Here is a 25838-nt window from a genome sequence, read left to right on the forward strand (position 1 = left end):
ATTCCTGGCATTTAACCCTTAACTGGGAAGAACTGCTGGCCACTCCAAAAATACCCTCCTCATTGTCATCTAATAGATGTGAGGGTAAAAGGCTGGAAACCTTGCTAGGGGACGTTACGGAGGGTGTCAGACTATACTTCTTCGCCCTTCTGTGTGCAGCCTGGTCAGTCGATGAAAATAGAGGCAAGGAACATGGTCTCTGCACTTTTGCCATGGTCATCCTCGTCGACGAGAGATGTGTCGCTGACGGTGGTGGTGTCAACAGGCATCGTCGACAAGAGCGTCGATGGTTGAGACGTCGTTGACGGTTGGAGGGTCGTCAACAGTCCCACTGTTGACAGCAATGCCGTCGATGGTTGTTGCTCCGTCGAAGCCGTCGTCAGTGGAAGCAGCGCCGACGAGGCTGTCGTCGGCAGGGTCTTCGCCGATAGGTGCTCCATCTATGGAAGCGTCAACGGTATCCTCGAAGGTGAAGCGATAGGACGTGCCGTCGACGAGGATGAGCATACAGTCGACGAAGAGCCGGTTGATGCCATTGACACAGACAGTGTGACAACGATGGAAGTCGTTGTCAAGGCGTGAGCCGTCGACGGGCTATCGTGGATGATGATCCTGTCGACAGCGCAGAAATTGACTTCCTGAAGGTATGTTTTACCTTGAATAGTGGTGTTGATGGCTCAGAGGCAGGCTACTTTTTAGACTTTAAATAAGAAGCTTTAGTCTTCATCCTTGAAGGGCGAAAAAAATTTGAGGACACCTCAGCAGATTTTGTAAAAGCTTTTCTGGGTCTTTCCTCTGAAAAAACTTCAGCTTATCTTTTTACTGTTTTTTTTTTTTTTTTTTTTTTTTTTTTAAACCACAGAAACAGAAGAGGATGCACTGTCCTCATCAGAAACTGGATTGTGTCTGGATTTCAGTTTTTGAAGCCCGATGAGAAGACAACCTTCTCAGTCTTTAAGTGTCTTGGTAGAAAAGGTTCTACATACCTTACAGTCTCTAGGTTTATGGTTAGACTAGAGACAATATATACAGTCCTTGTGCAGGTCATCCACATGCAGCCTTTTCTTCATGCAGGTAGCACAGGCTCTAAAAAGCCCTTCCTTAGGTGTCTGACATGTTAGCCAGGTTGGCTCACCTTGAATAAGTTCTGGAGAGGAAAAATATCCAAACCTCTTCAGAAAGGTTTTCTGAGAGAAAAACTCCTTAGCACAACGTGCAGTGGAAAATCTGAGGGAAATCAGCTCCTCACAGGAGGGTTCCAGAGGGTGGTGTGAGCTGATTGGTTGTCTTAAGTTTGGTCCTTTTTTACAAAAGGACTATATGTTACTAAATTAAGAGGCCTAGTTCCTCTACAGCTTTATATGCAATTGAGCATGGCTTTTTGTATTGCACCGGGGACTCCCATCTCGATGACTGGGAATGATTCAAGCATGTGAATCTATGAAAGTTCCAATACTGGAGTAAACTGGTGTTACAAAACTAGGGCCCTGAAAGGGATCATCCCGGACCCTAGAATTGTGCCCGCTGAGTAGGGAGGAGGAGTGGGTAGGTAAGGAATCTGCTGCTAGATACTGTCTCTACCAGATAAGGCCTTACGAAGACAAGTAGCTTGTTCATCTGATAGAGACTTCTAGCCTCAGATTCCTTACCTCTGAATAGGTACCCAAGCAATACCATCCCCTGTGGCGGGACTGTGGACAAATTTGTACTACGAAGTCCTGCAAAACTGAACAGGTGAAATGTCCATACCTGCGGACCGGACTGTCTAGGCAGTAGTATTGGGTAAATGTGTGCGGGAAAGCCCAAGTTGCTACCTGGCAGATGCCCAGGAATGGGACTCAACACGCTAATGCAGTGGTCGCAGCTTTAGCTCCGGTGGAATGATCCCGAACGACCTCAGGACATTGCTTCTTTGCCAGTGCTCAGCAGAACTTGATGCAGAGAATGACCCATCAAGAGATGGTCTGTTACTGCACCGCCAGACCTTTCTTCGCACAAACATACCCTAAGAAAAGTTGGTTGTCAACCCAGAACTCACTTGTGCGGTCAAGGTAGAATTACAACGCTCTTTTTGTGTCCGTACGGTGGAGTTGCTCCTCTTCTTTAGAGGGATGTGGGGGAGTGTAGAAAGTGGGCAAGATGACAGATTGTCACACATGAAAAAGTGTAACCACTTTTGGCAGAAAAGAGGCCTTATTGCGAAGTACCGGTTTGTCCAGATGAACTGACAAGAACAGAAGCTTGAAAGCTTATAGAATGCAGCTTACTCACCCTCCGGGGAGATTAATTGCCACATAGAATACCATTTTAATCCTCAGCAGTCGGAGGGGACAATTGTGAAGAGGCTTGAAAGGGACACACTTCAAGAATGTGAGGACCAAATTAAGGTCGAAATTAAAATGAGAAGGGGGAAAAATATGCACAATACCCTTCAGAAATCTATTTACAATACAGGACTAAAATAAAGAGGGTTGGTCAGGAACCCGCAAGAAGGCAGAGAAGAGCAGAAAGATAATCCTTCAGAGTGCCCAACGCTAAGATTAAAAAGCAAAATATTAGAAAGGAAGGCAGAACGTGGTTCAATGAACTTTTCTGTACAATGCGATACAAATCACTTCCAAAGGCAGGCGTATACTGTCGTTGTGGAGGGACGCCTCGCTGCTAGAATTACACTCCAGACTTTGGGAGGAAGGTCGAGGGCCATGAACACCTGCTGCTCAATCTCCACACATGAAGGTGAAAACTTGACAGGTTCAGTTGGATAACCTTCCCCTGGTGCTGCAACAGAATAGGTGGCCTGATCAGAGGATCGACACTCATACTTATAACTAGAAGCTAGTGATCCCAGACTCTCTGCCCAGTCTGAAGACACAAGGATGAATTGGGCCTGGTTGTTCCTGATCCTTTTGAGAACTCTGGGCAGGACTGGTATGGACGGAAAAGCATACACAAGGCTGAGCATCACTCGAGCTGAAAAGTATCAGAGCGAGAGCTGCCTTGGAAACAGTGCACAACACTGCTGTCATTGCAAGTTCTCTGCAGAGGCGAACAGATCTAACCAAGGCTCTCCCCCCTGCTGAAAGACTTTGCGCCACCTCTGAGTGGAGACGCCCCTCGGGAGCCGCTAGTAATCGATTGAGTTTATCCGCTTGGGCATTCAGAGAACCTGTCAGATGCTGAATCACCAGGGAAATGCGCTGCTGTTCCAGCCATATGCAAGGACGCAGGGCTTCTTGACAGTAGGGCCACGACCCTGCCCTGTTTGTTGCAGTACCACATGGTGGTGGTGTGGTCTGAACAATTGCACTAGCCTTCCCTTGATAGAGGATAAAAAGACCTTCAATGCCAGCCAAATCGCACAGACTTCAGCATGATGATATGGAGTCCGGAATCTGCCTGAGACCAGAGTCCGCTGATCTCCATCTCTCCGAGATGGCTGCCCTATCCCAGGAGTGATGCATCTTTCACTACTATGAAATATGGGTTGTGGAAGGGAGAGGGATCTGCCTCTGACCCAATCACGGTCCGTCAGCCGCCATTGCATGTCCTTTACAGTTCCCTCCTAGATCTGGACCATGTACGAGAGATTCCCCCGATGCTTCACCCATTGGAACTTCAGGTCCCACTGCAGAGCCCGCATATGCCATCTGGCATGTGTCACCTGTACGATGCAAGAGGCCATGAGGCTCAGCATTCTCAGAGTCAGTCTCACCAAAACCCAAAATAGAGGCTGAAACGTCTGTATCACAGCCTGAATATCCTGTACTCGCTGCTCTGGAGGATAGGCCTGGAACTACACTGTGTCCAGAACAGCTGTGATGAAAGGGAGCGTCTGAGAGGGAGTCAGGGTGACTTCATTTCGTTGATAGTGAACCCCAGCGAATGCAGGAGTTTCGACGTAGTCTGGATATGGGAGACAACAGCCTGGGGTGAGCCCACCTTCAACAGCCAGTGTCGAGATGTGGGAAGACTGGAATCCCTCATCTCCACAGATGGGCTGCGACCACCGCCATCATCTTGGTGAACACCAAGGGGAGCTGGTAAGGCTAAAAGGGAGCACGGTGAAGTGAAAGTGCTCGTAGCCTTCCGTAAACCTGAGTTAGCGCCCATGGGCAAGCAGGACGGGGATGCAAAAGTAGGCGTTCTGCTTGTCCAGCTCTACCATCCAGGCTCCTGGGTAGACAAGACCAGAGCCAATGTGAGCATCTTAAACTTCTCCTTTAGTAAGTAGTTGAGGGTTCATAGATCTAGGATAGGACGAAGATCCTTGTCCTTTTTGCAAATAAAAAAGTAGCAGGAATAGCAACCACATCCTACTTCTGGCACCAGAACACTCTCAACGGCTCCCTTGGCCAAGTGCACCATGACTTCCTCGCGGAGCAAGGACAAATAATCCTCCCTCAGTTGGTTGGAAGATGGAGGCATTGAGGGAGGGGTGGATTGGAAGGGGAGGGAGCAGCCCCTCTGAGCGATCTGTAGAAGTCATCTGCCCGATGTTATGGACTGCCAGTGGTGGAGATGGTGATGGATTCTGCCACCAATCCTTCAGCAGGCAGAAGCTGGGAAGCTTGAGCAAGCTGGTGGCTGGGATAGGGTTGGAGCAGCTGAACACCCCTTCTGTAGCTACGAAAGGAGCAAAAGACTGTCTGGGAATGATGCACAGCAGCTGAGAAGCCCAAGGACTTGATCGTAGCCTGGAGTCCTTAAAGCACTCCAGTGCAGAGCCTGTCTTGTCTCCGAAGCAGCAGATGCCATCAAAGGGCTTGCCCATGAGGGAAGCCTGGACATCCCCTGAAAAGTCAGACATTCTCAGCCAGGTGTGGCATCTGATTACCACCACTGTTGAAACTGCTTTGCCTGGTGTGTTGGTCGTGTCTAAACCATAGCGTATAGTGAACTTTGCTGCATCTCTCCTGTCCCGGACTGCTTGGGAGAGAATGGAATGGGGCCTCTTACTGGACCTGTGGCAGCACTTGCACAACTGTTCCACACAATGTGTGGGAATAGCAGCCCAGTAACCATGCTGTATTCACTGCCTGCAATACAAGGCTAGTAGAAGAAAACATGTTCTTATCTAAGCTATCCAGCCTCTTGGATTCCCTGTCCGGAGGTACTGCAGGTAACACACCATTGGAAATAGAAGCTTGGACCACCAAGCACTCCAGGGTAGGGTGTTGGGTAAGGAAGTTTGGGTCCTCTCGGGCAGGGTGAGGAAGTGGCCAATCGTCCTAGTCACAGGAGCCACTGTGCTGGGGTTGGACCGGGTTCTCGGAAGGACGTCAGTGAGGGCTTCACTGAAAGGGAACATGGGTTAAGAGGAGGAAGCTTTTGGTTGCAGCACCTCTCAGGATGTTAGTCTTTACTACCACAGAGAGCAACTCAAGGCCCAGGACCTCAACTGCCCTTTTCACCACCATAGCGTAGCATAGGTAGCTTCCTCCTTCATGATAGGGGGAGAAAACAAGCCAGTATCTGGAGATATGTCCAGTCCACTGGCATCAGCCAGTTCCTCACCCCAGCCCATATCCTGTTCTTCAGACTGCTATTCTAAAGGGTCCAGTGACCCCTCCCATTCTTTCCAGAGGCCTATTCCTTCAGAATAATGCTGAGGCACCAACCTAGGTAAAAAGGGTCCTGTTTGCTCCTGAATTGGTGTCTGTCAACGCTGCTCTGGCACCTTGTTGGATTCTGGGATTAAAATGGGCTAGCGTTGCTAGAAGCATCAGCACTGGGACAGGCATCAGGGAAGGTCGCAGAGGCATGACCAACGCTGGTCCGGATCCATGACCAGATCCATGGGGGCCTGTGCAAGCCAAAACCACTAGCGCAGAACAAGATGGGACCCTTCTGATCCCGCAGGGCCCTAAGGCACTCCGGAGAGGCTGGTACGCTGAAAAAGAAGGCCCATGGCCTCAAAACTCTTACTTTGAATGTGAGGTCTCCCTGGCTCCCGGAAACAAAGGCGCAGAGTCGGCCCAGGCATAGGCTCTACAAGAATCATGCCTCGAAAGCCGATGTTCTATCATCGCATCAGCCAATGGACAATTGGAAGTCAAAGCATGCTTCAATTTCTTCAGTTTCTTGTGCCTCTTACCTGAATGTCCCAACGATTTCAAATGGGACTTGGGACTCCTGGAACAACCCCTTGACTTTCCTCTTGACTGAGACCAAGACTTCCGTGGAGTGGCTTGATATGGAGTTGTGTGCCAGGCCGCTAGCAGCTTTAGGAAGCACTCCCTCCAAGACTTATATGTGGTGCATTCGGAGCACAACTTGTAGACATGGTCAAGATCCAGACACCACAGACACACAAGATGTGGGTCCGTCGCCTAAAGGGTGTGTTGACCGGCACCACAAGGTGTAAAACCTACCTTCCTCGATTATTACTTCAACACATCAGGAGGATAACCTCAAAAAACGTTGACAAAAAGTCGCAAAAGGCTAGTCAAAAACTGGCACTGGGGTAGCTCTTCTCTTGGATTTCTGCTCACTGGTGAGAAAAGAAAAGATCTGACGTCAGAGCACTGAGGTGGCGCCTACATAGGTGAAACGGACATCACTTCAGGTGCAGACACGGCACACTGAGCTGACCAACACCACCTACCAGCACGCAGCGGTACTGCTCAAGAAAAACCTTCCGGACCCAGTGACACATCTGAGAAAATTCAAAAGTAAGGAATCTGCAGATAGTCTATCAGATAGAAAGGTATGACCCTTTTTTACTAATACATTTAAAAGTAATTCCATAAACATTGGCAATATAGCCTGTTTTTAATGACTGCAAAACTGTATCATGTCAAAATGTCTGTCACCTATGTTTCCTGGCCTTTCAGAAGAAAGGCGAAGTAGGGGAGAATGAAAAAACTGCTCTGGGATCCCTGCCCGTTGGAGGGACTATTCACTGCTTATGATTATCAATGGTGATCCCCTAAGAGAGAAATATGTGTAGACACACTCAAAGACAGCTACAATTAATCATTATGTATCTCTCAAGTGGCGATATGGTGCATCTGGAAACAGAGACAGTAGCATGTATTCAATGAAATTCCCCAAGACATCCAAACTTTTCTGAACACCGATTGGTCACTGACTTCCATTGTCAACAGCATTCATATGGTTCGAAGGATGAAGGTTTTGGGGTGGATACAAATCCTATTGTCCTTGAATCTTACTTTGCTAGACGATCATAATGAAATCTGTCTCCCCCATGGTTTATTGTGAAGCTCACCAACAATAGGAATGTGGTAAAGATAAATTACATAAAAATACAAATAAAAAATATAAGCAAACCCAATTACTCACAAAAGTGCCATAACATTTTGCGTTTATTTCCTTACTTGTTTTCCATGGGAGCACATATGGCAGAGACTTTGGAGCCCTGATGGTGGAGCAGAGATTGCTTTTTTGCTCCAAAAAACTATTTGGTCCAGTGCTAAAAAGCAATAGGAACATTAATACAGTTTAAAGAACTGAACTTTAAACAGATGAGTCTAGTTACATCTGATTCCACTCAATGCTGAACTTGCTCAATGAAGATGAAAATTTATAATAGCGATACCAACCCCCAACCCTTTGATCCACATGTCACCCCATATAATTCAGCAACTATTTTGACTGAGAAGCTGTATCTTAAAACACATTACTGTGGGTGAGGAGGGGTGTGGATGTGTGTGTACATTGAAAACACCAAAGGTTAAAGAGACGTTTTAGTTACGTTCAGATTTTACACACACAAAACCACAGAAATTCTACAGTTATACTTATCTCAAGACACTTTAACTTGTGCTCTAAGGTAACTATAACTTGCACCTCCGTCATGACCAGCTTTTCTCATCAATCTTATTGCAAATGTTGCAGTGATATTTTCAATATTTCATGGAAGATGTCATAACTGATTTAATATGTGGGGTAAGTAGCAGTGCAGGGTGAGGGCGCAAGTTATAGTTACCTTAGAGCATGAGGTACAATGTACTGAGATAAGTAGAACTATAACTGCTGAATTTCTATGGTTTTATACGTGTAAAATCTGAACCCAACTATAACGTCCCTTTAACCTTTGGTTTTTAATGAATGTCTAAGTCTCTTTAATTCTATTTCCTAAGTATAACATCCCTGTAACAATTTTTTCAGTGAATTTGTATTTTGTTTTTTTTAAGGTAAGTAATATTAAATTACTTTAAGTTAATCCAACCCTCGCTGCAGCAGAAAACAGGGCCTGATCTCACCAGGAAAGCACTGGGAAGACCCCGCCCATGGCATCACCACAGAAGAGACTGCACTCCAATAGAGCAACAATACATAAGCATTGTTGCCAGACTGTATTCTCACCTGCTTAGCAGGTGAGAAGGTTGGGTTCCCCAGCACTGAAAGCAAAACCGGGCGGGGAGCCGCATGGCCTCCTTTTACACAAATTGGCAATGCCATGGAGAGTTGGTGGCCCCCGGGGCCAAACGTGACCTGGGAAGGGGGCTGTGTGACCGCCTCCCCGTTAAATTAGATTTGTGGCCCTGGGGAGGTGGTGGTCCCGTGGCCCCACTCAAATATATAAATGAAGTCCCAGGGTGGTGGTGGCCCTTGGGCTCTTAGACTCGGTGAATTGAGGTGGGAGGGAGGGGCACTTGCACCCCCTCCTCAATCCATAATATTATATGCCCCATGGGCCCTATCACCACCCAGAAGCTAAACCCTTCATTTGCCTGGATTCGCAGATCCTCTGTGATTTAGCTGCAAAAAAAAAAAAATGCTTTTTGGGCCAGGTGAGAATCGTGGGAGACGCCAGGCCTAAGGCTCCGGGTATTACCACCCTGCTCACTTTTCTTTATTTTTAACTTTTCTTTCGGGACTCGGCTGAGTCGGAGTAAAAAAATGGGTGTAAACACTTCTTGTTGAAGTGTTGGCAGCCAATAAGATATCAGCATGGGACTGTCAGATCTGCAGAGGATCCGCGATCCTGGATATTGATAATTCTTTTTTCTTTTAATAATTACAAAACTACTGAATGGATTTACACAAAATCATAAAAAGGGCTCTTTCTAGACCAAGAGTTACCTATTTGCCAAATTTGGCATAATTCTGTTCAGCGGTTTGGGCTGTAGTCGTGCCCAAAATCCAAATGGAAAACTGCGTGGGGAAAACGTGTTTTGGGAACCCCCCTTGTTGTAAGCCGCCGCTTGACACATCACCCCAAAACTTTCAAGACAGCAGCTGAAGTGAGTAGCTAACTAGTTTTGAAAAATTTGAGAGGATTCGTCCATTGTCGCCAAAAACTAAAAACGCTTTCCCTATGGAAACTAGGTCCCAACTATAACTACCTACTGGTGACTGCCAATAGAGTGGCATTGTGTGCTTAATTTGCAAAACAAGATTCCACCAAGGAAAAATGGAGTACCTAGCAGGCTCAGAACTTGATTTATTGGCCCAAACTGTATAAGACAGCTTTTTATGCAGACTCGCCGCAGTTCCGAGAACCATAGCGAGTTTTATTGTTCATAGGAAACTGGGGTGGGTTATACTGAAGATTATATTACAATGACACCTTTAATTGTATGCTCAAAAATATGGAAAAACCCTAAACTTAGTTCCTCTGGAAAGTGTTATCTGATTGTTTATCTCAGGATAACGGAGTTAATTCCCTGGCTGGCATATATAAAAGCCACTTTTTACATTTTAGGTTGTGCATATGCTTTCGACAACCCAGGAAGCATTCCTGCAAATATTAAAGTTGAATTGAAGGGGAGTTTTGGAGCTGCCAAAGAAGAAACACAACTTGAAGGCATCTTAAACAAACCTACTGTTTTAAGGTATATGCAAATCACCTTATCTGTAAGTGTGGAGCCCTATTTGCTACGGATAAATAATCCCCAACATAGCTGTTATTTTACTAGGTTTGGGTTAAACCCAGTACCCCATCTAGTGGCTTTTCTAACCAGCAGTTCATGGCATGTTTCCCTTCTGCCTTGCCCATGTGATGGGTATACTTAGCAATCTACCTCACATTTTATGCTCTTCTGCAAATTATATTCCTATCCTAGACACTGTTTTGTACGTCCTTGATTACTGATAAGCACTTTATAACTCATAAGCACTTTATAACTCACAAGCAAGGTCTACTATATTTACAGAGCATGATGACCGTGGATGTTTGTACATTTGTTCTTAGTTATATTATTTCGGCAATCACCATAAGGTGGAAATATGCAATCAGATTTTTTTTTTTTAATTTATATATTTATATTAAATATTTTTTTAGGTTGGGGCTGTTCTTTGATGAGATTACCTAATGATATGTATACTGAGTATTTTAAAGTCCTTTAGAGGATCAGATTAATCAATATGATGTTGTCAATTGTTTTTTTGTTTTTTTTATTGTCTTGTATGTTTGTTTTATGTGCTTCTATAGGCTGAATAAAGTTTTATGATGATGATGATTTATTGGCCAAAAACAGACGTGTTTCGGCAGCATCACCTTTTTAAATGTTTGTATAGCTCTATGTCAAATTACAGATCTCTAAAGGTGGCTTAGCTCTCACCTATTGGGCAGTGCATCATCAATCACAAAAGTAGTATTAGATCTACATGAATCATTCGCACCAATTGCAGCCATCATTGCCTGTCGTTCTAAAATTAATTACATTGCCCATGATGGTATAATCCCTTTAACAGGTGTCTCGCCACATTGGTTTAGAGCAATTATTTATCACAATGTTTGATGCATCAAACGCTAGTCTATTTTTGCTGCACACCATCCATATTCCCTGTTTAGCTGCACATTACCATTCATTCATCACCTATCCGCAGGGGCCCTTTCTATTAATACGGCTAATTTGTGATCTGGCTCCCAATATGGTGCCAAGATAGAGAGAGAATGTAACCAGCACCATCAAGTCGTCGTTTTTTCGACCAATGTCCCTTCCTTGAGAATGCGGTTTCCTTCTAAGAGCTTGTCTGCTGTTCGCCACTATTGGTGGCTGTCTAAACTGTTGTTGGGGATAAGTTGATTGGTACTGCTGTTGAAAGGGCTGATATTCCTGTTATCTATATCAGTGGTTCCCAACCTGTGGTCCGGGACCCCTTGGGGAGTCCGCAAAGCTTCTTCAGGGGGTCCATGACTGCTTAGAAAATTAAGTATTAACAGGTTACATCTCCAGCTTTCAGTATTGACTCAGTGGGGGGTCTCCGGATTCCAATAATGACTCAGTGGGGGTCCACAGAAGTCAAAAGGTAGGGGACCACTGATCTATATGGTGGATATCCTCCTCTGTAGAAGTAGTCCTGTTGCTCTTCGACAGGCAGCTTTAACATTTGCAATGTACCTAAAGATTTTGAAGTGTCTGTGTATGCTTTAATTGCCTGCAAAGCGTTGTCCACATGCTTGCCAAACAAAGCTTATTCCTCCTTTGGCATGTCCAAAATTTTACCTTGTATTACTGGTCTGAACGATGTTGCTTTCAGCCATTCCTGCCTCCTGAGAACAGCAGCTCCCGCCAGCTGGCGGAAACCTGTTGTGATGTCCACTGCACACTGAATCATTTCAGAGGAAGCTCTTTCCCCATCTCGTAGGATTGTTTTGCCTCTCCTCTCACATCTTCCAACAAGAGAACTATGTATTTGGCAATGTTTGACCACATTTGACTATCTTAGTGGCCAACATAGTCAATGAATTGTCGGCTCGAATAGCAGTCGCCTACATAGTGAAAAAACTTTTATGTTATCCAAGGTCTGGCCTTCTCGAACAGGTGGTTTGAAGATGGATGTGGATGGATTCAAGAAGCTGCTTGTGTTACTACAGAACCTGGTTTTGCATGCCGGCAAATTTTCTGGGGCTTTAAATATTTTTTATTCAGCCTAGGTAACACCGCAGAAACTGTAGGTGGGTCTTTCATTATTTTGATACCTTCTTATAGAGATTGCGCTGACTAATTTTTTTTAGCAGGTTCTTTAAAGTCGTATTAAAAACAATTCAATTGTTATCGTCAGTGGTAACTGAAACCTCTTCGCTGCTCTTTCAATCAAATTATAAAATCTGCCAACGTCATCTGAAGGATAGTCCACTGGTTGTCATGCTGGGGTAGAAGGTGCTGGAATTAGATAGTCATCTGATTCAGTGGGTGTTGAATGATTGCCAGGGATTTCCCCTTCTTCTCTATCCTCATCCAAGGGCATTGAGGTTTCTGTAAATGGCACTACAGTGTTTACAGTTGGCGTCCTTTTAGGTGGGAGAGGCGTAGGTAAGGTACATTGTGTGTACGTAGAGGAGGGTTCGCATTTGAGGGGACTGTGGTCTTGTTGGTTGTGACGGAGATGCAGCCTTTCTTGGTTCCAGAAACCTAATGTAATAATCCTGCAACATACTTTGAAGGTAATTTACCACAGTGATTGGCTTTTGAACAATCACCTGAAGAGGACCACAGTGTTGGTACTGGTCTATATATTGAGCAGTTTAAAAAAAAATATATATTGTTGTAGTCGTGAGGAGTAATAGTATAATCTTCTTCAAAGTATTCCTCATCATCTAGCTTGTGAGGACTGTGAGCTGTTTACCAAAAACAAAAAAAACAAAAAAAAAAAAAAAAAAAAAAGGTCCTTCATCCTCAGACTCCACCTCATCCAGTAAGCTAGTTGGTGAGAGTGGAGAGACTTAACTTTAGAATGTATGTTTAGGCTTTAAAATGTCAGACTGCATTTTGTCTCTTGTTACGGTCATCGAAAATGTTGTGAACGACCCCACTGTAATCTTTATGATCGGCTTTTTCATTGATAGTGCTACCATCCTCAATGGTGTCTTCGTCGACAGTGGGGCCCTCCATGTTGTCCTAATCAACGGTTTCACCCGTGGGGATGTTAATCATGTAGTTAAGAGATGATTTAGATGAAGCTGCGGTTGTCGATAATTTTAAGTGTGATTTGCCAGTCATCAATGTGACAGATTTTACTGTTGGCGACACTGAGAAGCACTTCTTCAAATGTAATGCAAAGTTAGGTGGAGCAGTAGGCTCAGATCTACTCTTTTTTTAGGAGACTTTCACCTTTATCTGGTTATCACTGCATTCTCTTGATGTTCTAAGCTCTCCTGATGACTCGTGATAGGTCTTTTTTTAATGCCTTTTTAGGTGATCCTGAAAGAATTTGCTCATGTGATTGGTCTCTTTTTCAGGACCTTATCTTTGTTGATGAGGAATCCTCATTATAACCCTCAAAGTTGAGCCTCTTCAGATTTCAGTTTGTGGAGCCATATAAAAAGCATCCCCTCTCTATCCTTCAGATGTCTTAGAAGAAAACGTGTGACATATTTTACATTCCTTTACCTTAAGTGAAGGATGGAGACAGTAAATACACTCCTTGTGTGGTTCTGAGTGAAGCCGTATCTTCCCACGTTTCAAAAGGTCTGAGAAGTCCTTTCTTTGTTGATTTTGACATCTTGAGCAGTCAGATCTTGCCATGTGCAGGCTTAATGTTTTTTTCTGATGAAAAGTCTTCATAAAATGGAAATAAACTTGTAACAAACTGAGCAGAGCTCAGGGAGACACCCATCACATGACATGTGGAAGAAAATAAATAAAAATCAGAGTGAAGCCTCTGTGGGGAGTTTTAAAGCAGGTGCTGTTGCCAGATTGACTGAAGTTTGCTTCTTAATAAATGATGTGGGTAAGTTACTGAAGCAAATGTTTTCTAGCCATTATAGTCTACATGCATACGTTTGTTCTGCTTTCAAGTTATACTATGGAGCTCCCACTTCGACAAAAAGATTGATTCAAGCACATGACTCCAAGAAAGATCCAATGCTGGAGAGCCTGGAGTACAATAACATAGATGAACAAAACTTCATCCTACAAACTTAATGCAAAAAAACCTGAAATATACCCAAAGCGTGTAATGAAAATGTCACTTACCCAGTGTACATCTGTTCGTGGCATCAGTCGCTGAAGATTCACATGTTGTGCATAGCCCGCCATCTGGTGTTGGGTCGGAGTGTTACAAGTTGTTTTTCTTCTAAGAAGTCTTTCGAGTCACGGGACCGAGTGACTCCTCCTCTTTGTCTCCATTGCGCATGGGCGTCGACTCCATCTTCGATTGTTTTCCCCGCAGAGGGTGAGGTAGGAGTTGTGTTGTAGTAACAGTGCCCATGCAATGGAGTGACTAAGTATATACCTATTAAAGGTTTAAATAATATATTTACAAATGTACAAAGCTTAAGCTAACTTCCGAGCTGCTACAGGCTCCCGGGGAGGCGGGTGGGCACATGTGAATCTTCAGCGACTGATGCCACGAACAGATGTACACTGGGTAAGTGACATTTTCAGTTCGATGGCATCTGTCGCTGGAGATACACATGTTGTGCATAGACTAGTAAGCAGTTATCTCCCCAAAAGCGGTGGCTCAGCCTGTAGGAGTGGAAGTAGTTTGAAATAAGGTTCTTAACACGGCTTGACCTACTGTGGCTTGTTGTGCGGATAGCACGTCTATACAGTAGTGCTTGGTGAACGTGTGAGGCGTAGACCATGTGGCTGCCTTACATATTTCGTGCATTGGAATATTTCCTAGAAAGGCCATGGTAGCACCTTTCTTTCTGGTTGAGTGTGCCCTTGGTGTAATGGGCAGCTGTCGTTTTGCTTTAAGGTAGCAGATTTGGATGCACTTAACTATCCATCTGGCTATACCTTGTTTTAATATTGGGTTTCCTGCATGAGGTTTTTGGAATGCAATAAATAGTTGTTTAGTTTTCCTGATGTTTTTTGTTCTGTCAATGTAGTACATTAATGCTCTTTTGACATCTAATGTATGTAGTGCCCTCTCAGCTACGGAATCTGGCTGTGGGAAGAACACTGGTAGTTCTACCGTTTGATTTAGGTGGAACGGTGAAATAACCTTTGGTAAAAATTTAGGATTAGTCCTTAGGACTACCTTATTTTTGTGTAGTTGGATAAAAGGTTCTTGTATTGTAAATGCTTGAATTTCGCGTACTCTTCGTAGAGATGTGATGGCGATGAGAAATGCAACTTTCCAGGTTAGGAACTGTATTTCGCAAGAGTGCATGGGTTCGAAAGGTGGACCCATGAGTCTTGTTAGGACAACATTTAGGTTCCATGAAGGAACGGGTGGTGTCCTTGGTGGTATAATTCTTTTAAGGCCTTCCATAAATGCTTTAATGACTGGTATCCTATATAGTGAAGTTGAATAGGTAATCTGCAGGTATGCAGATATTGCCGCAAGGTGTATTTTAATGGAAGAGAAAGCTAGGTTAGATTTTTGTAAGTGTAGCAAGTAACCCACTACATCCTTTGGAGATGCGTGTAATGGTTGGATCGGATTATGATGGCAGTAGCAAACGAACCTCTTCCATTTGCTTGCATAGCAGTGCCTAGTGGATGGCCTTCTGGCTTGCTTTATCACTTCCATACATTCTTGGGTAAGTTCTAAGTGTCCGAATTCTAGGATTTCAGGAGCCAGATTGCTAGATTCAGCGATGCTGGATCTGGATGCCTGATCTGTTGGTTGTGTTGTGTTAACAGATCTGGCCTGTTGGGCAATTTGATGTGGGGTACTACTGATAGGTCTAGCAGTGTTGTGTACCAGGGTTGCCTTGCCCAAGTTGGTGCTATCAATATGAGTTTGAGTTTGTTTTGACTCAATTTGTTTACTAGATAAGGAAGGAGAGGGAGAGGGGGAAAAGCGTATGCAAATATCCCTGACCAGTTTATCCATAGGGCATTGCCCTGGGACTGCCTGTGTGGGTATCTGGATGCAAAGTTTTGGCATTTTGCGTTCTCTTTTGTTGCAAACAAGTCTATTTGAGGCATTCCCCAAAGTCTGAAGTAAGTGTTTAGAATTTGGGGGTGAATTTCCCATTCGTGGACCTGTTGGTGATCTCGAGAGAGATTGTCTGCAAGTTGATTCTGGATCCCTGGAATAAACTGTGCTATTAGGCGAATGTGGTTGTGAATTGCCCATCGCCATATCTTCTGTGCTAGAAGGTTCAACTGCGTTGAGTGTGTCCCCCCCTGTTTGTTTAGATAATACATTGTTGTCATGTTGTCTGTTTTGACAAGAATGTATTTGTGAGTTATGATTGGTTGGAAAACCTTTAGTGCTTGAAAAACTGCTAGCAGTTCTAGGTGATTTATATGCAGTTTTGTTTGATGAACGTTCCATTGTCCTTGTATGCTGTGTTGATCGAGGTGTGCTCCCCACCCCGTCATGGAAGCATCTGCTATTACGTAATGTGGCACTGGGTCTTGGAAAGGCCGCCCTTTGTTTAAATTTATACTGTTCCACCAGAGAAGCGAGAGATATGTTTGGCGGTCTATCAACACCAGATATAGAAGGTGACCCTGTGCTTGTGACCATTGTGATGCTAGGCACTGTTCTAAGGGCCTCATGTGCAGTCTTGCGTTCGGGACAATGGCTATGCATGAGGACATCATGCCTAGGAGTTGTAATATCATTTTTGCTTGTACTTTTTGTGTTGGGTACATGCGTCGTATGATATTGTTGAAATTTTGAATTCTTTGTGGACTTGGAGTGGCTAGTCCTTTTGTTGTGTCTATTATGGCTCCTAGGTATTGTTGTACCTTGCACGGCAGAATGTGTGATTTTGCAAAGTTGACGGTGAAACCAAGTTTGTAGAGGTTTTGTATGACCTGATTTGTGTGGTGTGAGCACCTTGTCAGTGAGTTGGTCTTGATTAGCCAGTCGTCTAGATACGGGAATACGTGTATTTGCTGCCTTCTGATGTGTGCAGCCACTACTGCTAGACATTTTGTAAAGACTCTTGGTGCGGTTGTTAAACCAAACGGCAATACTTTGAATTGGTAATGTATTCCTTTGAATACAAACCTTAGGTATTTCCTGTGCGATTGATGTATTGGTATATGGAAATACGCGTCTTTGAGGTCTAAGGTTGTCATGTAGTCCTGTAATTTTAGCAATGGTAACACTTCTTGTAGCGTGACCATGTGAAAGTGTTCTGATTTGATGTAGGTGTTTAGTATTCTGAGGTCTAGGATTGGTCTCAGTGTTTTGTCCTTTTTTGGTATTAAGAAGTACAGTGAATAAACTCCTGTGTTTATTTGTGACTTTGGTACTAGCTCGATTGCATTCTTTTGCAATAATGCTTGGACTTCTATTTCTAGAAGGTCGGAATGTTGTTTCGATAAATTCTGTGCTTTTGGTGGTATGTTTGGAGGGATTTGTAGAAATTCTATGCAATAACCATGTTGGATAATTGCTAAGACTCAAGTGTCTGTAGTTATTTCTTTCCATGCTTGGTAGTAATGACCTATTCGTCCCCCCACTGGTGTTGTGTGGAGGGGATGAGTGACATGTGAGTCACTGCTTGGTTGTAGGGGTTTTGGGGCTTTGACATTTTCCCCTATTCCTAGGGAATTGTCCCCCTCTATATTGGCCCCGAAAGCCTCCCCTGTACTGTCCCTGGTAGCTGGACGGTGTTGCCTGTGAGGTGCTGGCTTGAGTGGCCTGACCCCGAAACCCCCCTCTAAAGGTTGTCTTGCGGAAGGTGCTGTAAGTGCCTCTGCTCTGCGGGGAGTAGAGTGCGCCCATGGCTTTAGCAGTGTCAGTGTCCTTTTTCAGTTTCTCAATTGCCATGTCCACCTCTGGTCCGAACAGTTGTTTCTCATTGAAGGGCATATTGAGCACTGCCTGCTGTATCTCTGGTTTAAAACCAGACGTTCGTAGCCATGTGTGCCTTCTTATAGTCACAGATGTGTTAATTGTTCTCGCAGCTGTGTCCGCTGCGTCCATAGAGGAGCATATCTGATTATTAGATATGTTCTGTCCTTCCTCAACCACCTGTTTCGCCCTCTTTTGTAGTTCCTTGGGTAGATGCTCAATGAGGTGTTGCATCTCGTCCCAATGGGCTCTGTCATAGCGCGCAAGTAGTGCTTGAGAGTTAGCGATGCGCCACTGGTTTGCAGCTTGTACTGCGACTCTCTTTCCGGCTGCATCGAACTTGCGGCTCTCTTTATCTGGGGGTGGTGCATCCCCAGATGTGTGGGAGTTGGCTCTCTTGCGAGCTGCTCCTACTACGACGGAATCTGGTGGCAGCTGTGTGGTGATGAAAACAGGGTCTGTGGGAGGTGCTTTGTATTTCTTTTCAACCCTTGGTGTGATTGCCCTACTCTTGACCGGCTCCTTGAAGATTTCCTTTGCGTGCCTAAGCATTCCTGGGAGCATAGGCAGGCTTTGGTAGGAGCTGTGGGTGGATGAGAGGGTGTTGAATAAGAAGTCATCCTCGACTGGTTCTGAGTGGAGGTTTACGTTGTGGAACTCTGCCGCTCTAGCCACCACTTGTGAATAAGCTGTGCTGTCCTCTGGTGGTGAGGGCTTTGTGGGATACGCCTCTGGACTGTTGTCCGACACTGGGGCGTCATATAAGTCCCAAGCGTCTTGGTCCTGGTCACCTTGGCTCACGGTGGTGTGAGCCGGGGAATGTGATGGAGTTTGTGCTGGCGAAACGTTAGTTACAGGTGGAGGAGAGGGTGGCGGAGTTACCTTTTTCACCATTTTTGTTTGTGGTGCTTGGTCTGTCTGAAACTCCAGTCTCCTTTTTCTCCTAATAGGGGGAAGTGTGCTTATTTTCCCTGTTCCTTCCTGTATGAAAATACGTTTCTGCGTATGGTCTACTTCGGTGGATTGCAACTCTTCCTCAAATCTATGCTTTCGCATCTGAGAGGACAAGGACTGCTCCTCTGAATAGGAACCGGTAACTGGGTCGATTGCGGGTCGTTTCGGCACCGAAACCCTGTCTGTATTCTTTTTCGGCTCCGAGGTGACCTCCTTTTTTAGAGTCGAAACCTCTTGGCGTCGATCTTCCTCGGTGCAGCTGTCTCGGCGTCGAGCCGTTTCGGCACCGCTATCTCGGCGTCGATCTTTTTCAGCAGCACTTTCTCGGTCCCGAGAAGGCTGCGTGCCGCTGTCTCGACCAGAGTCGGACGATCTCGGCACTGTTTCGGTGCCGATGGTCGGTCACCGAATTTATGGGTCGAGCCATGGCCTGGTGGCAGTGGCGTCCCCTGGGCCTTGTCACTTTTCTTTTGTTTCTTCGACGTCTTACTCACAGTTCTTTGATCGTCGAATTCCTCGGAGTCCGATTCGTGGATCGAGAAGGTTTCTTCTTCCTCTTGTTCCTCGAACTCTCGGTGCGCTGTCGGCGTGGACACCATCTGAAGTCTCCTGGCTCGACGGTCACGAAGTGTCTTTCGGGACCGGAACGCACGACAGGCCTCGCAAGTCTCTTCACTGTGCTCAGGCGACAGGCACAGGTTACAGACCAAATGTTGGTCTGTATACGGGTATTTGTTGTGGCATTTGGGACAGAAACGGAGCGGGGTCCCTTCCATCAGCGTTGTTGTACACGCGGTCGGGCCGACCAGGCCCCGACGGGGGATCGAAAGCTACGCCGAAGGGCACCGGAGCTCTTCAATCTTCGATGCTGTGTCTTTTCTATCTAAGCCGATCCCGAACGCAACAATACCGACGTAATCTTCCGATATTTAGCTAACTTTCCGTTCCGAAACTCGGAGCGACAGGAACACGTCCGAACCCGATGGCGGAAAGAAAACAATCGAAGATGGAGTCGACGCCCATGCGCAATGGAGACAAAGAGGAGGAGTCACTCGGTCCCGTGACTCGAAAGACTTCTTCGAAGAAAAACAACTTGTAACACTCCGACCCAACACCAGATGGCGGGCTATGCACAACATGTGTATCTCCAGCGACAGATGCCATCGAACTTTAGGTAACAGACAACATAACTTTAGGCTATCAAACAATCAACCAGCCTTTTACACATTCCAGGTTGTGGGAAATAAAATCAATAATTCATTAGACACTTTTCCATACTGCCGATTTTCATAAATGTTTAGACTTCAAAATCTTCAAAGAGCCGGAGAGTGATCATAACCCCCAATTTAGATTATTAAACTGGAGAACTAACATTCAGAAAAATTCAAATTTCACTGTGCCTAGCTCCTTAACAGTGAATTGAAGGATTATCTGAACTGTGACTAATTCTCGTTTGGCCTGTCTGTGGGAACAATCATTCATTTGAGAAGCTCTTAATTCAACATAATGATCAGACCAAAAGAACAAGTTACTTACTTTCGGTAACGCTTTTTCTGGTGGATACACTAGCTACCTGTAGATTCCTCACCTTATGAATTCGTCCTTGCGCCAGCATCCAACGGAAAGTCTTCTTCCTAGCTGTCCACGTCGACGAGGACGTCATAATGGCACGGCTCCACGTGACTCTGACGTCACCGTGCCAATAAGAGGTCCTCGTCGGCATACTGACGTCAGTTTCACCTCATTTTTTTCATGCCTTTGAGGCGAACAGGTGAGAACCAACCCATAAAAAAAACGTAAAGAAAAATACATATACACAAGAACACTTCCCATAATTGCATATATTCACATGAAATATAAGTATTAGATTACACCCATAAATACATATATATATATATATATATATATATATATATATATATATATATATATATATATATATATGGAAAATGTCACTTACCCAGTGTACATCTGTTCGTGGCATGAGTCGCTGCAGATTCACATGCTGTGCACAGTCCGCCGTCTGGTGTTGGGCTCGGAGTGTTACAAGTTGTTTTTCTTCGAAGAAGTCTTTTCGAGTCACGAGACCGAGGGACTCCTCCCCTTTCGGTTCCATTGCGCATGGGCGTCGACTCCATCTTAGATTGTTTTCCCCGCAGAGGGTGAGGTAGGAGTTGTGTATGTTAGTCATAGTGCCCATGCAATGGAATGAATACGTATGTACGTAATAAAGGTTAAAGTAATATATTTACAAATGTACAATTGTTTAAGATCTACTTCTAAACGGCTACAGGCTCCCGGGGAGGCGGGTGGGCACATGTGAATCTGCAGCGACTCATGCCACGAACAGATGTACACTGGGTAAGTGACATTTTCCGTTCAATGGCATGTGTAGCTGCAGATACCCATGCTGTGCATAGACTAGTAAGCAGTTATCTCCCCAAAAGCGGTGGTTCAGCCTGTAGGAGTTGAAGTAGTTTGAAATAATGTTCTTAGTACAGCCTGACCTACTGTGGCATGTTGTGCAGTTAACACATCTACACAGTAGTGCTTGGTAAATGTATGAGGCGTAGACCATGTTGCTGCCTTACATATTTCGTTCATTGGAATATTTCCTAGAAAGGCCATGGTAGCCCCTTTCTTTCTGGTTGAGTGTGCCTTTGGTGTAATAGGCAGCTCTCTTTTTGCTTTAAGATAGCAGGCTTGAATACACCTAACTATCCATCTGGCAATGCCTTGTTTTGAAATTGGATTTCCTGTATGAGGTTTTTGAAAGGCAATAAATAGTTGTTTTGTCTTCCTAATTTGTTTTGTTCTGTCAATGTAGTACATTAGTGCTCTCTTGATGTCTAATGTATGTAGTGCTCTTTCAGCTACCGAATCTGGCTGTGGGAAGAACACTGGTAATTCTACTGTTTGATTTAAGTGGAACGGTGAGATAACCTTTGGTAAGAATTTTGGATTTGTTCTTAGAACTACCTTATTTTTGTGTATTTGAATAAATGGTTCTTGTATGGTAAATGCCTGAATCTCACTCACTCTTCTTAGAGATGTGATGGCAATGAGAAATGCAACTTTCCACGTTAAGTATTGCATTTCACAAGAATGCATGGGTTCGAAAGGTGGACCCATGAGCCTTGTTAAGACAATGTTGAGGTTCCATGAAGGAACAGGTGGTGTCCTTGGTGGTATAATTCTCTTTAGGCCTTCCATAAACGCTTTAATGACAGGTATTCTAAATAGGGAAGTTGAATGAGTAATCTGCAGGTAAGCAGATATTGCGGTGAGATGTATCTTTATGGAAGAGAAAGCTAGATTTGATTTTTGCAAATGTAGTAAATATCCTACTACATCTTTTGGAGATGCGTGCAATGGTTGAATTTGATTATTATGGCAGTAACAAACAAATCTTTTCCATTTATTTGCATAGCAGTGTCTAGTGGAAGGTTTTCTAGCTTGTTTTATGACCTCCATACACTCTTGTGTGAGGTCTAAGTGTCCAAATTCTAGGATTTCAGGAGCCAAATTGCTAGATTCAGCGATGCTGGGTTTGGATGCCTGATCTGTTGTTTGTGTTGTGTTAACAGATCTGGTCTGTTGGATAGCTTGATATGAGGTACTACTGACAGGTCAAGAAGTGTTGTATACCAAGGTTGTCTTGCCCATGTTGGTGCTATTAGTATGAGTTTGAGTTTGTTTTGACTCAATCTGTTTACTAGATATGGAAGGAGAGGGAGAGGGGGGAAAAGCGTACGCAAATATCCCTGACCAATTCATCCATAGAGCATTGCCTTGGGATTGATGGTGTGGGAACCTGGATGCGAAGTTTTGGCATTTTGCGTTTTCTTTTGTTGCAAATAGATCTATTTGAGGTGTTCCCCAAATTTGAAAGTAAGTGTTCAGTATTTGGGGGTGAATTTCCCATTTGTGGACTTGTTAGTGATCCCGAGAGAGATTGTCTGCTAGCTGGTTCTGGATCCCTGGAATAAATTGTGCTATTAGGCGAATGTGGTTGTGAATTGCCCAATGCCATATTTTTTGTGTTAGGAGACACAACTGTGTCGAGTGTGTCCCCCCCTGTTTGTTTAAATAATACATTGTTGTCATGTTGTCTGTTTTGACAAGAATGTATTTGTGGGTTATCATGGGTTGAAATGCTTTCAACGCTAGAAATACTGCTAACAGTTCTAAGTGATTTATGTGAAACTTCCTTTGATGTATGTCCCATTGTCCTTGGATGCTGTGTTGATTGAGGTGTGCTCCCCACCCGGTCATGGAAGCATCCGTTGTTATGACGTATTGTGGCATTGGGTCTTGGAAAGGCCACCCTTTGTTTAAATTTGTACTGTTCCACCATAGAAGCGAGATGTATGTTTGGCGGTCTATCAACACCAGATCTAGAAGTTGACCCTGTGCATGTGACCATTGTGATGCTAGGCATTGTTGTAAGGGCCGCATGTGCAATCTTGCGTTTGGGACAATGGCTATGCATGAAGACATCATGCCTAGGAGTTTTAATACCATTTTTGCTTGTATCTTTTGTGTTGGATACATGGCCTGTATCACCTTGTGAAATGTTTGAACCCTTTGTGGACTTGGAGTGGCTATCCCTTCCTTTGTGTTGATTGTCGCTCCTAAGTATTGCTGTGTTTGACACGGCAAAAGGTGTGACTTTGCATAGTTGATGGAGAAACCCAGCTTGTGAAGGGTCTGTATGACATACTGTGTGTGACGTGAACACCTTGTGAGCGTGTTGGTCTTAATTAACCAGTCGTCTAAGTAAGGGAACACGTGTATCTGCTGCCTTCTGATATGTGCAGCTACTACTGCCAGGCATTTTGTAAAGACTCTTGGCGCAGTTGTTATTCCGAATGGCAACACTTTGAATTGGTAATGTATTCCTTTGAATACGAACCTTCGGTATTTCCTGTGGGAAGGATGTATCGGTATGTGGAAATACGCATCCTTTAGGTCTAATGTTGTCATGTAGTCTTGCTGTTTGAGCAGTGGGATTACGTCTTGTAATGTGACCATGTGAAAGTGGTCTGATTTGATGTAGGTATTTAGTGTTCTGAGATCTAGTATTGGTCTCAGAGTTTTGTCCTTCTTTGGTATTAGAAAATACAGTGAGTAAACTCCTGTGTTTTTCTGTAGGCTTGGTACTAATTCTATTGCGTCCTTTTGTAGTAATGCTTGAACTTCTAGTCCTAGAAGATCTATATGCTGTTTTGACATATTGTGTGTTTTTGGTGGGACGTTTGGAGGTAATTTGTGAAATTCTATGCAATAGCCATGTTGGATAATTGCTAAGACCCAAATGTCTGTTATTTCTTCCCAAGATTCGTAGAATTGGCTTAGTCTTCCCCCCACTGGTGTTGTGTGATGGGGTTGTGTGACTTGTGAGTCACTGTTTATTTTGAGGGGTTTTGGGACCTTGAAATTTTCCCCGACTTCTTGGGAATTGGCCTCCTCTATATTGTCCCCGAAAACCTCCCCTTTGATACGGACCCTGGTAGGTAGGTGGTCTTGTCTGGGAAGTGTTGGTTTCTGTGGGTTGACTCCGAAACCCTCCCCTAAAAGGTGTCTTCCGAAATGTGCCTCTGCTCTGCGGGGAGTAGAGTGCGCCCATGGCTTTGGCTGTATCGGTGTCCTTTTTTAATTTTTCAATGGCAGTGTCTACCTCCGGCCCAAACAATTGCTGTTCATTAAACAGCATATTGAGCACAGCCTGTTGGATTTCGGGTTTGAACCCAGAAGTGCGCAGCCAAGCGTGCCTCCGTATTGTGATTGCAGTGTTTATTGTCCTTGCAGCTGTATCGGCTGCATCCATGGAAGACCGTATCTGATTGTTCAAGATACTTTGTCCCTCTTCCACCACTTGTTGCGCTCTTTGTTGGAACTCCTTGGGAAGGTGTTCGATGAGATGTTGCATTTCATCCCAATGAGCCCTGTCGTATCTTGCCAAGAGTGCTTGCGAGTTGGCGATACGCCACTGATTTGCTGCTTGTGCTGCAACTCTTTTTCCCGCTGCATCAAATTTGCGGCTCTCCTTGTCTGGAGGTGGTGCGTCGCCTGATGTATGAGAGTTGGCTCTTTTACGAGCTGCCCCCACAACTACCGAGTCCGGTGTTAGTTGTGTTGTAATAAATATTGGGTCTGTGGGAGGTGCCTTATATTTTTTATCCACCCTTGGAGTTATGGCTCTGCCTTTAACTGGCTCCTGAAATATTTGTTTTGAGTGCCTTAGCATTCCTGGGAGCATGGGAAGGCTTTGATACTGGCTATGGGTGGAGGACAGGGTGTTAAAGAGAAAGTCATCCTCAATAGGTTCTGAATGTAGTGAGACACTGTGGAATTCGGCTGCCCTTGCGACCACCTGTGCATATGATGTACTGTCCTCAGGTGGTGACGGTTTAGTTGGATATGAGTCTGGACTATTGTCAGACACTGGGGCGTCGTAGAGGTCCCATGCATCGGGATCATCCTGGCTCATTGTGGTATGAGCTGGTGAGTGCGTTAGTGGTGGAGTTTGCGCCGGTGATGCATGTGTTGATTGTGGTGGTGAAGGTGGTGGTGTTACTTTCTTTACCACCTTTGCTTGTGGTTGCTTGTCCCCTTGTTGGAAAACAAGTTTCCTTTTCATCTTGATTGGGGGAAGAGTGGTTATCTTCCCTGTGTCTTCCTGGATGTGAAGCCTCCTTTGAGTGTAGTCAGTTTCTACAGTTTGAAGCTCTTCACCAAATCTATGCAATTGGGTGTTTAGTCCTCTTTCCTCTGTATAGGAACTAATTTTCGGTTCCGAGGCTTTTTTCGGTACCGAAACCGTTTCGGTAGGCTTTTTAGGCTCCGAAGAAGATTTTTGATTTCGGCGTGGTATCTCGGTGCCGAACATCTTCGGTGCCGCTGTCTCTGCACCGAATTGTCTCGGAGCCGGTGTCTCGGCTCCGAGGTTGCTGTGTGGCGGTATCACGACCGGAGTCGGATGACTTAGACACCAGCATGCCCTTTTTCGGTGCCTTGGCTCGGTCACCTAGTTTTTGGGTTAAGCCATGGCCTGTTGGCAGTGGCGTCCCCTGGGCTTTTGTGGACTTTTCGTGAGTCCTAATTTTCGACGTCTTACTCACGGTTGTTATGTCTTCGGCGTTGGATTCCCCCGAATCCGACTCGTGGGTGGAGAACGCTTCGTCCTCGAACCGATGTTGTCCTGTCAGCGTGGACGCCATTTGAAATCTTCTGGCTCTTCGGTCTCTGAGCATCTT

At 44.8% G+C, this 25838-nt stretch overlaps 1 protein-coding gene across 3 annotated transcripts in view; it reads right to left on the minus strand.

Moving 5' to 3' along the window:
• The window catches only part of LOC138265504 (gametocyte-specific factor 1-like), a 424543-nt gene that overhangs the window by 81709 nt on the left and 316996 nt on the right, over positions 1-25838 (minus strand). For 2 of the 3 annotated variants that reach the window (XM_069213284.1, XM_069213285.1), the window contains exon 8: positions 7338-7432. The exons of the other annotated variant lie outside the window; for it this stretch is intronic. In XM_069213284.1, coding sequence (XP_069069385.1) covers positions 7338-7432 — 95 coding nt within the window. The remainder of the gene's footprint in view (positions 1-7337; positions 7433-25838) is intronic. 3 annotated transcript variants of the gene reach the window in all.

The sequence above is a fragment of the Pleurodeles waltl genome, chromosome 11 (genome assembly GCF_031143425.1).
Source record: "Pleurodeles waltl isolate 20211129_DDA chromosome 11, aPleWal1.hap1.20221129, whole genome shotgun sequence".
Classification (NCBI taxonomy): Eukaryota; Metazoa; Chordata; class Amphibia; order Caudata; family Salamandridae; genus Pleurodeles; species Pleurodeles waltl.